At 55.5% G+C, this 11,317-nt stretch overlaps 4 protein-coding genes across 4 annotated transcripts; 1 reads left to right on the top strand and 3 right to left on the bottom strand.

The window, feature by feature from the left end:
* Positions 1-2,097: 2,097 nt before the first annotated feature.
* L226DRAFT_469937 (peroxisomal copper amine oxidase) lies at positions 2,098-4,784 on the bottom strand (the record flags this gene model as incomplete). The annotated part of the gene is made up of 9 exons (XM_067676266.1): positions 2,098-2,291; positions 2,351-3,185; positions 3,240-3,315; positions 3,366-3,519; positions 3,574-3,928; positions 3,980-4,116; positions 4,169-4,355; positions 4,417-4,605; positions 4,674-4,784. The coding sequence occupies 9 exons, from the start codon at positions 4,782-4,784 to the stop codon at positions 2,098-2,100; spliced, it is 2,238 nt and encodes a 745-aa protein (XP_067531136.1).
* Positions 4,785-5,425: 641 nt separating this feature from the next.
* Positions 5,426-6,227, bottom strand: L226DRAFT_225670 (uncharacterized protein). Its single transcript, XM_067673034.1, has 2 exons — positions 5,684-6,227; positions 5,426-5,626 (listed from the first exon to the last, which is right to left on the bottom strand). Exons 1-2 carry the CDS (start codon positions 6,150-6,152, stop codon positions 5,580-5,582), a joined length of 516 nt encoding a protein of 171 aa, XP_067531135.1. The 5' UTR covers positions 6,153-6,227; the 3' UTR covers positions 5,426-5,579.
* An 837-nt stretch (positions 6,228-7,064) lies between these two features.
* L226DRAFT_616077 (uncharacterized protein) lies at positions 7,065-8,737 on the top strand (the record flags this gene model as incomplete). The annotated part of the gene is made up of 2 exons (XM_067686859.1): positions 7,065-7,085; positions 7,145-8,737. 2 exons carry the CDS (start codon positions 7,065-7,067, stop codon positions 8,735-8,737), a joined length of 1,614 nt encoding a protein of 537 aa, XP_067531134.1.
* A 58-nt stretch (positions 8,738-8,795) lies between these two features.
* L226DRAFT_225637 (uncharacterized protein) lies at positions 8,796-10,961 on the bottom strand. The gene is made up of 3 exons (XM_067673033.1): positions 10,910-10,961; positions 10,598-10,706; positions 8,796-10,536 (listed from the first exon to the last, which is right to left on the bottom strand). The coding sequence occupies exon 3, from the start codon at positions 10,534-10,536 to the stop codon at positions 8,854-8,856; it is 1,683 nt and encodes a 560-aa protein (XP_067531133.1). The 5' UTR covers positions 10,598-10,706; positions 10,910-10,961; the 3' UTR covers positions 8,796-8,853.
* Between the last annotated feature and the right edge of the window lie 356 nt (positions 10,962-11,317).

The following is an 11,317-nucleotide window of genomic DNA, read 5'->3' as shown; positions in this document are numbered from 1 at the left end:
GCCCGGGGCTGTATGTGCAAGTCCAATTGAGGTACCTGTGGAGTGATGTGGAATATCGTGGTTAATCTATCACGAGCTCGGATTGAACGCGGCGACATTGAGAGCGCGCGCTGCGAGCTACCGCCCATGACATCCTCGTTCCCGAGAACTTACCACGAATGCATTGCCAACCGACTCCGCTAGAGCCATGGCGCCCCGCTAAGACTCGGAACCGCAGTAAGGCTTCGCCCGCTCCGGCTGCGAATACCACGATGCCCGCCGACTCAGCACTACTATCACCGCAATTATGGGACAGAGCGGCAGCAATGTGTAATCGAGGATGCCATGAGCCTACGGAGGTTTAGTCAGATTGCGACGAGGATGGCCTTTATACTGCGAAAGTGTCATTCATAGAGACGACGTCAGCATAAGTAGCAATCACAAAGACGTAATGAATGCGCTCACCCATGACCGTGGGCACCACAAGACTTGGTATGGGAGTCCTATACGGACGGTGGCGCGATGCGTAGCCCGCACACATGCCAAGGAACAGCCTATAGCGTCTGCATGCAGCAATCGGCCAACAGAACATGCCCAGTAGAACATGCAACCCGCAGGTGCCCGAGGGTCCGATGAGCCTTGCCATAGCGGTACGATGATGGTGATGGAACGGATTTCCAGGTTAGTCGCGCAAGTGCGAAGAACCTCGAGCGGTGAGTTCAGGTCCGTCTGTAATTCGTAGGCGCTAGTAAAAGCTCCAGTTGAGGGCGTGCCGCTCGAGCGACCGGCAGGTCAGAATATCCGAAAGGGTGGTGCTTGTCGTGCGAGGCATGAAATACACCTTGCATAAGGACCGACCGGAGAATAGTCATCGGAAATTGCTCAAATTAGCGATTACTGGTGATGAGAGCTTAACTAGATATGTTACTTGTGGGCAGGCGGTATCTCTGGGAAGAAAGATCGATCACGTCAGTTAGAGGGGGGAAAGCAGTGGAGAGAGACTCACCACTTAAAATCCTCCTATCAGGATGTGCAACAGTGCATATACACTTGACTGGACAATGCAGTTCAGTATGGAGATATAGTTCACGCGAAAAGTCTCACAATGCGACGACTCCGCGGCCGCATGTCGACCACTACTCAAACTTGCCCACCAGTGACTGTAAATCCTCCCGTACAAGGCCGGCGTATCTTATATGTGTTAGTGGAAAACATACGTCTGCTCTTGGTGCGTCATAGGCCTTCAATCTGTAGTCGATCCGACTCGAACGTGGCACGCAGGACGGTCGTCGGTCATAAGCGCTCCGGACAAAGTCGATGAGTTGACGGTAAGAGGGCATGTGTAGGAGACACCATCTCCTTCAAAATTTCCTCATCCGATCCCGCGTCAGTTCGTTCAGCTGAATTAGAGGCGCCGGGTGGGGAGAGATGGGGAGGTCGAGAAAGAGAAAGAAAAAAAAAGTAACATGAGCGTGGCTGTCCGAGGTCACTCTCAACTCTCCTGTATAAGTAAGCCTTCAAGAAAGAAGAGATAAAAATAAGATATCCTCGATTGCGCAAAGACAACTTGAATCTACGACTCTTCCCGAGCTTGAAGTTGCCAGCATGAGCGGGCGCTAAGCGCACTCCCTGAAGAGAAGTGGACGTCAAACGCTTTCATCTGAAGCCATACTGAGTCACAGTGGTCGGAGCACCTACCTACGCAACGCAGATGACTGTTGGACGTTGAACGTTGAAGGTAAGTAGTGTCTCCATATCGACGACACTTGCTGGCAACTCTCAGACGCCGGCAAACGCCGGCGGAAGACGAAATCTAGATTACGACAATATCTACCTTCATCAATGAGCCTGGTCTGGACCCTCGTGCACGGATACTTCACGAGTGTACGTGTTTGGATCGAATACGTGGTTATGAAAAGCGTAAGAAGATGATTATCGAACAGCTGTATGTAGACTCTGAAAGTAACCCCCTCATGCGATGAAGATTCTCACCCAGTGCATAGTACTAGTGGTAGTCACGACCAATCATCCCAGATGCCATTCTCCCAGTGGACTAGTATTACATACACATTTTTCTACTTGACGATTCCTAATGGTACCTCAACTTACATCGTTAGTTTAATTACAGCAGTGAGCTCCGCCAGTGGACGCTTCCGTGCCCTCCGGGAACGCCGGACAACTCTTCTTGTCGTTCGCGCCAGGCACATCCATACTTGGGTTCGCCTCGAAAAAGTTGGTCGGACGGAAGAGCAGGCGGAGATGCTCGACCGGCATGACCGGCCAGTCCTCAGGTCTAGGAATGTGCGTAATACCTGCAGCGGAACGTCGATGATCAGCCCAGTCACCCTTGTAACAGACGCAGCACACGTACCCATGGTAATGTAGAGCAAGATATCCTCCTCAGAGAGCTTGTCGTCTCCTTTAGCCCAATTCGCGATCGAATCAGAGGGGACGTCCCGCGTCTGCGGCACATACTTGCCCGAGGGCCACATACGCCCGCCCTTCGGGCCCTCGACGTCCTTCACAACCCACAGCGGCTTCGTCGCGAACTGCGCACGCTTCGCAACCACGCTGTCCGGGAGCGCCATCATCGGCGTTGCCGCGCCCTTGCCCATGATCGAGTACCCCGCGTTCCTCTTCGAGTGCGGGTGCACGACCTTCGGGTTGATGATCGACCACCGCCGGTCCTTCTCGTAGTCGAAGTCGCGTGCACCCTCGGATGCAACTGTGATGGGCTTGCCGCTCGTGATGAACGCGTTCCCGAGGTGGTTGACAGGGGACCCCGTAGGCGCGTTGGGCAGCGGGAGGATGTCGGTCTCCACGACAGTGTTCTGGATACCATCCACCATGGGATCGACACGGACGGAGAAGAGGTGCTGGTGGTAATGAGCGTTGACGTTGGGCGCGAGCGTGGTGCCGAAGGGATTGGGCTCCTCGCCGTCCTTGACGTAGACTTGTAGGATGCCAGTGAGGCGGACCTCGAGTTCGATGTTGCCGTCCTGGTAGAACATGTAGTTGAAGATGTACTCGTAGTTGGCGAGCGTGCAGATCTGCTGAATGACGAGCCTGCGACTGCGCACGGCTTGCGCGCGTCCCCCAACACGGAAGTCGGTGTGCTTCCACAGCAGGCCGGCGTCCTCTTCGTGGATGCAGATGACGTTTTTCACGACGACGGCGCTTCCGTCGTGCGCAACATATGACCCGGGCTAGAGTGGGCACGGGTGAGCTTGTGCGTCCCTAGCAGTCGGCGCTTGACCTACCAAGTAGTGGATCTTGCCTAGGCAATCGCATCCGAGCGTCAACTCGTTCGCCATGGTGCCCATTCCGTACTCGCCGCTGAGGATGCTGTGAGAAGGCGATTTGGGGTCCAATGACATGATACGTACACGTCGAATGCATGCTTCCTGGGATGAGGATGTTCAGGCGCGCCGTAGGGAACGACCATCTCAGATAGCGAGAGGCGGTAGAACACAGGCCGAACATTCCCGTCGTCGTTGTACGTGATCGTCGAGAGCGCGACACCTTCGCGATGGTGGAAAGCTTGACAGAACCTTGTAAGAAACAACTGATATCTACGGAGTCACCTGTGCTCACCGATATGCATCTTCCACTTTTGCCACTCAAGCACATGCCCATCGATCTTGAAGCTGACGCCCTCGGGCTGGACGACGTGCAGTGGCTTGATGTCATCGCGGAACTTGAAGCCCTCCTTCTCGGCGAGGAGATCCGGGAGGAAGTCATATGACTTCTGTGGAGGGGGAAGACGCTTCCTATTCGCAGCCTCGCGAGCGTCAGCTTGGAGGTCAGGCGGCGCCGTGGAGGCAGCGCTGAGCTCCACGTCCACGCCAGTGTTGTCGAAGAGAGACTGCGACTCCTTCTTCTTGTAGTTCGGAGGGAAGTCGATATGGACGACCTTCTTCGTGATGGAATCGATGACTGGGACGAAGTCCTGGGCGCTGTCAGCTACGTAGCAGTAAACGCATTTGGGACGGGGACTGACTAGAGGATGCGCGTACAGGTTCTCATGACGAGACCAGCGCGCGAACATCAGAGCTTGCTGAATGCGATTGCTCGAAGGGAAGCGAGCGTCATAGCCGATTGCCCATCCATCAGCGTAAAGCTGATCGGGCTTGACACCTGGGGAGGCTGGTCAGTCACACAGCTGGGTTGGCCACTGCGACACACTCACCAACTTCCGCGGCAAGCTTGATGACGCGCTCGTCAGCCCGGATGATCTCCTCGCAGAGCAACAGCTCCTCGACGGAGATCTGAGGTTGCACGCCTTCAGGGAGCTTCTCTATGCTCTCCACGATCCAATCTTGGCCATTCAGTGCCAAGATGGCGTTGTACGCATTCCCGGTCACAGCATCGACAAACTATACGCCGGGCGCACAAGACAGTGAGTACGGATCAGTGAGAGAACAAGAGGCAACTTACGTCTACTTCGGCCTTGCGTACGATCTCCGTCGTAGGCTCGGGCTTCTCCCCACTCTGCAGGGGAATCCCGAGGAAGGCAAGTACCGCCTTCTTCGGAGGCGGAAGCAAGTAGTTGGTGATGAACCTAATGGCCTTGATGTCCGTCTTCTCTGCGACGTACCGCCGGACGCTATGCGACACGGCGACGATCTGGCGAGATCAAGATAAACGGCTGTTAGCATTGCACGCACATACTTATCGAGATCAGGGGAGATCACCTCATCAGGGGTTAAAGGATCGAGGGGGTGCTTGAACGGGGGAACCTTGAGCGGGCCAGCAGAAGTACTGACCCCGGTCGCAGTGCTGGGGGCGGTATTTGAAACAGACATAACGGCGGTTGCTGTGAGAGTCGCGTCGGAAGGATGAACGTGAGTATGCAAGACTGGACAGTTGCTTCTCACAGATATATGGTTTAAGATTATATGGAGGCGCTTCTGCAGAACAGCGCTATCTCGGGCAAGCGACGGACGTCCGTGACTTTGGCGGGTAAGATAGCGGCTAACGACCTGTCGAGGCAATATGATCAAGATATCTCTGTCCCGAGATCGTCAGGCGGTCAAGATGTCATACGGAGGACAATTTCACTCACTCTCGGCTAGATCTTTCCTTTGAACCATGTATCGCGGTGTATAGACTGGAATGAGACGTCTGGCGCCTGCTGCGGATGAGAACTACTCGTGGGAAACCGGGCTGCCACATGACTCCTCTTCCGCAACGATATCGGGAGCCAGGCTGAGGGCACGGTACAAGTCAAACCATACCAAGACACGCATCTGCAGAGAACCGACTGACAGGGATTAATTGTGCGAAGGGGAGAGCTTGCGTATGGTCGGAAGACTTACCGGCGCTTCATCCTTTTCAGACGCTCCCGCCGCAGTGCAAAAGAGGTGGTTGAGCGAAAATGACTCACTGGAGAAACGTACCCCCGGATAGCATAGATCGTACAGCATATCAGCAAGATGTAGGCGAGGGTCTCATTGGGAGTACGTAGCGTTGATCCCCATGTCGCATACGAGGGCGCAGAAGTTCTGCCTCGTCCAAAGCTCTCTGACTTTCCGTCAAGTCCGCCTTGCTACTTTGAGATTCTGCGCGAGTCGACTTGAAAAGCTCGGAAGGTTGACATGTCAGGGAGGTTGTATATGCGTCCAGATTCCTCTGGCCGCAGCCTCGTCTCGTCTCGATCAGATTGGTCTGCCACGTCAACCAGAGTTTATCTAGGAACGCTCACTACGAATAGGTCGAGCACGAAGAGTTGCACCCGGCGAGTGCATGTCGGTGTCACCGGTGAATCGACAATAGCGTGCGCCCGTCCCGTACGGGCCTCCGCGGTCTTTCTCGAGACCGGCGCAGGACGTGACGGAGGTCCTTGAGACTGCGGATCGGGTACTTGCCCATATTCGAGGTTTGCGTATCGTACACCAGTGTGCAGGGCTTGTGATTCGAGGATGAGCAAGGGCGATTCGCGGGCACATACCACCTTGCCCGCTCCTGCGCGTACTTCCCGACGAAGGGTTCGGTGGGGAGAGCGGTCGTCGGTCCGGTTGATCAAGGCGTCGCGAGAAATTTAGCACGTCGGTAGATATTATCATGGGGGAAAGTGGAGAAGTGTGCTCAGGAGAGTGTATGCCGAGTGTTATGGAGGTGAGAGGGATGAGGCCAGTGACGAAGGTCATCAGTGCATCAAAGAGTTGGAACATGTGGTAGGCGAATATAGTATTATATGCCGTAATTTAGTGTTGATGAATATTCGAGGTGAGTCTATGCGGTCGGACGCACTCGAGTGCTGGGCAGTTGGAAGAACCAGCTTTCAGTAGCCGCGGGAGAGCCCAGGCCGTAGGATCACTATCGAGATCTTTGATGGGCCACGTGGTGAACGAGGTCATGGCGACCGCGCCCTGGTGACTATCCTCTTCACTCATCTATTCTTCCCCGCACTCTCTTGCATTTTATCTTCTATAGTCGCCTCTCATTTTAAACTGGCTCTGAGGTAGTGCACGCGAACGCTGCCAGTGCAGGGGCATCACCGGTCCAGAGTCGTCGGCAACGAGGCATGAAGCTGCCATGAGCAGCTCAATCTCAGTGCATGATCCATCCAACCGGTGTTCGCGTTAGGTTTCCGCCGAGTCTACTCCGCGAACAGTGCCATAAACAAGGGAAACAGTCGACCTTCACGCGGACTGAAGCACCGCCGCTTAAACGTTGACAAGAAATCTCTTGACGAATCTACGACGATGTAGACAATGTGTGAGTCATGGTACAAGGTACATCTGACAACAGCCGCATCCCTGACGAGGAAAATTTATGGCCAGCGTTGCCGTGGTCGCGTCGACTTGCCATCCTGTGTTGTGTATTGCTATGGCAAGCATTGTTAGTACCATCAAAGTTAGTGCTCGTTGTAGTTACCCATTCAAAGTTCTTCTTGTACATTGACTGGTCGTCGTATAGCTGCTGCGTCACTTTGTTCCTACATCTTTTGCAGGAACATTGTCTGTGCTCGTCCAGGTAGTCAACCATCGCCGTGATAAAGGCCTCGAAACGCATCTGCTCGGCATAGGCTCCCTCATCTTTCAATCTTCTAACTCTACGCCCACTCTCGCTTGCGCATTCCGATGTCGCCGATTCCTTCTCCAGTACGTGCCAGTATCCTGAAGCGCTTTCAGCAAGCGACTGACTCCACACTACGCACCAGCGTCGCTCCGTCGCACTCAATCAGGAGTGCACTGAGTTGTCCAAGCCAGTGGACTCTAGACAGCTGGGAAAGCCTACGATACAAAAGTTCCCAGCGGAACTCCTACTCATGATTTTCAAACACATGGTGGAGACCGAGGTTGTCCGCGACTTGGCTCCGTGGAAGCTCTACCGAAGCTATAAGAAGTGGCTCCCAGCCTCCAGCACCTGCAAGTACTGGCGTGAGATTGCTACCACCTCTCCTAGCCTGTGGAGGGTCATCGACGTTGGATCGACCGGGGAGGTATTGGGCAACAGCCTCGACAAGTTCCTCCCCGACGATGTCACCCTGGAGATCACCTTCCACGATCCCGCTCCGATCCCGTTCTTCGTGTCAACGTTGCACAAGAATGCACACAGGATCGAGAAGCTGATCATCCCCGAGCTGGACGACCGGGACATTCTCAGTGGTCTCACCAGCATCTTCTGCTGGAGTTCGATGCCCAAGCTCAAGGAGCTCTGGGTGAACACCGTTCCTCGCACCAGGGACCACGACTTCCAGCCTTTCATCAGGCCCGATCTGGTGCCGAACTTGCAAGCTGTCCACTTCACGCACCTCCGTGTCAACTGGGGCTCGCCGATCATCCCGAACCTGCGAGCGTTGTCCTTGGGTTGCTCTCCCGCGCAGGATCGGTGCTACCTTGACCAGTTCCTGAGCATCATGGCTACTTGCCAACGTCTCGAGTTTCTGAAGATCGACCGGGCGTTCCCTATCTTCGGCGAGGACCAGTCCAAGATGAGCATCGCGCTGCCGAGACTTCGCGAGGTCTACCTGACCGCAGACGACCCGCGGGAGGTGCACCATGTCCTCTCTCACATCCGCTTCGACCCCTCGGTCAACATCGACGTCCATATCCGCATCAACGTCGACAGACCCAATCATCCGTTCGGGAACACCGGCATCGCGAGCGTCATTCCTTATGATGCGGCGTGCATTCCGGTCCTCGAGGCGGCCACGCGTGTCGTGGTGAGAGACGAGGACTTCGAGTGCTGGGGTCCGGGAGGGTACGGCCGGCTGGCTCTGACGTTCGTTAATATCAACATGTCTCGCTGGGGGTACGCTTTCCCCGATCTACTGAGGGATTTGGGCGACCTCCTGTCCCGGGCCCCGGTCACAGAGCTTACCATCCACCAGGATTGGTCTGAATGCCCAGACCCCATTGTGATCCATTTTTTCGTTCGCGACTTCCCTCGAATCACGGCCTTCACGCACTACGGACTAGAACCTGATCAGAGCGACCCCCTCTTCATCTTCAGTCCTTATACCGTCTGCCCCGGCCGGGTTGTGCCACCTTCCTTCCCCGATACGTACGCGACCTCCCTTCCGAATCTCTGCAACTTGCGCCTGGATCTCCGCTATTGGCATGACGGCTTTTTAATCGAGCTCAGGGATTGCCTTCGGGCTCGTTCCGACGCTGGTTTCATCCTGGACGACGTATGCATTAGCGTGCCCCGTATAGGAAACATGGATGGATTTGAGGCGGAACGTCAGTTGGTTGCGGCGGAGCTGGAGGAACTGGTCCGGGGTGATTTCATACTGAAACTCACCGACTAGGCATGTATACATGATGTATCTACATAGCAATCTGTCCATACTCAGCACCAAATTGTTCTCCGATGGGGAGGACCATGCGGTACAGAGTACGGATGACACACCTTGAATTCACGCAATCATTCGTAAAGTTCGTACGAGACGTTCCCAACAAGCCCCTGCAGGTAGGGCGAGTACCGCGCCTTCAGCTCTTCCAACTCCTTTTGTTTCGGACTCAACTTCAGCCGCAAGGTCTCGAGAGGAGCCGCGTGCCCGACGCGACGTCTCAGACACTCCAGCATCGCCTCGAAAAACTTCGCAGAGGTCATCATAGACCTTCCATCCACGACGACCGTACGTAGGCCCGGACACGCTATGGAGGCCTGCTCGCCCCCCTCGTCGTCCGAGTCCTGTGAGAGATGCTCCCCCGAGGCCATGTCCAGTCCGATCCACATCGGCGTTCCCGCGCCCCATCCGGAGAGCTCGACGGTATCCAGCATGGGAAAGGCCTCGAATACCTCGCTCCAGCAGCTCCGTGCGCTCTCCATCCGGTGATCTCCCGTCACGCGCAGCTGCTTCACCGGGGCACCGCGGAAGACCTCAATAAGCTCCCGGAGGCCAACTTCCAGGAAGATCTCCCATCTGTTGAGAGACCTCGAGATGAGGCTGCACTCGATGGATCCGCGATCTTCCCCGGAAGCGGCGGCGGACGAGCCGCGGAGCGCGAAGTCGCGGTCCTTCATGATGAGCTCCACCGCCGAGGCGGAGGACAGCGTCGGTAGCACCTCGGCGCGGTTGCGCGGTAGCATGTCTGACATAATCACTTCCTCCCATTCCTCGAGGACGTGGTTGGGGCCTGCGCGGAGTGTGACGGAACATTGGGGGGAAAGGCGCAGGGGTGCCAGGAACGCACTCACGTCCTCGGGCAGCTCGTCAAGCACCGCCAACTCGGACAAGTACGGGAGGACGATGGGCGGTGCCCCAGGCGCGATAACCTGCGGAAACGCTCTGAGCATCTTGGAGATGCTGAGGCTCTCCAGGCGTGTAGTTACGCGCAGAGCGTCAAAGAGAACCATTTGCCCACCATTCGTGGTGAGGGTGAGGCCGCACGCGCTCAACGATAGCCTCCGCAAGCCGATGTATATGCTGTAGTCCGGTGGTATCGTGACGTTGCAAAGGTCGAGTGAGCGTAGGACAGGATAGTGAGTTGGGGTCACCCGGACATGAAGTGTTTTATCAATCCCCGTCACTATGAGCTCATGGAGGATCGGCATCGGACGCTCCAGCAGATGAGAGAGGGACATCGGAGGTGGGTGATAAATCGAGACAGCCTGAAGCCGCTCGCTGTGGGTCGCAACTTGCTCTACCATGTCTGGCGAGGGCGAAGTCAAGGAGATGTGGAGGGCGCCGGTTGTCCCAGAGCGGGCCAGGCAGAGGTCCAACCGAGCGGGCGCAGATCCAGCCACTGCGAAGGCACTCCAGAGCGTCGGAGTCGCACAAGCGACCTCCCGCCAGTACGTGCAGACGAGTATGAGACGAACCCATCTCATGTAAGCCGGAAGACGCCTCACGGGCTCGGTGTCACCAGCATCAAGCTGGAAGACTTTGACGAGAAGCTCGATGGGAAGATCATTCACGGGGAGGAAGGAGTTCCACAGCCTTCGGAGGCGTATTTCTTCGGCATCCAGGGCTCGGAGGACATGCTCTAGGTCTTTCCGCTTGGATTGGATACGATCCAGTCGCTCGGCGATGTCAGCCTGTGTGCGAAACTGAGGTGATGGGACTTCGTCCACCTCTAACCTCGTTCCATCGCTCGTATCCATCTATGTGCAAGTACTTCATTTGTTAGCCTTGATATGTAATTCGTACCGAATTTGGACTTACTGGGAAATGGCTCCAGATGGAGACGTACAGAGGGATTGCCCAGAGATCGCTATTCGAGCCTTTGGCGTATCACGAGCTACACGATCTCGTTATCAGTAGTGGCGATCTTCTGTGATGTAATGGTGGTCAGAAGCTCAAATTGACAGGTAGTAACAAGATTGAGGATGAGAGAGGGAGACAAGTCGTTGAGGAGGAGCAGGAGGAGCAGGAAGAGTATTAACAGTGTGTTCGGAGGGCACAGCCGCAGTTCAACGAACTTGAAAGGGGCACCGCCTTGCAGTGCCTCGTGACGCTCGTAAATGAATAACGAACCTGCAACCTGACCTGAGCCTGACAGGCGTGGCATTTCTGCCCGGTTCCTGCTGTACGGTGTCGGTCAGGAACAGGAAAGATACTTGCGCAAGTCCTAGAGCGTGTTACAAGATACCGAGTCTCGAGTTACACGGGCTGCAGAGCCTCACACAGGACAACTCCTGCATAATTGCGTCTAAGGGCGGTGAGGTACCATTAGTATATACCGATTGATCAACCTTCAGAGTCCGGTTGATAAGGATAAGGACTCAGCTTCATGCGGAAGGTCTCTGGAGGAGCCGCCCGTCTGGCGCGATGACGGAGGCAATCCAGGATCGCCTCAAGGGACCTCAACCTCCGGGGCACCACGCAGAGGAATTCGTCTAGAGATTTTGAAATGCGTCTCTCCGGATGGATCGTCTTCCACCA

This window comes from Lentinus tigrinus, assembly GCF_003813185.1.
Source record: "Lentinus tigrinus ALCF2SS1-7 unplaced genomic scaffold L226scaffold_36, whole genome shotgun sequence".
Taxonomy (NCBI): domain Eukaryota; kingdom Fungi; phylum Basidiomycota; class Agaricomycetes; order Polyporales; family Polyporaceae; genus Lentinus; species Lentinus tigrinus.
This window is presented reverse-complemented; position numbering and strand designations above follow the sequence as displayed.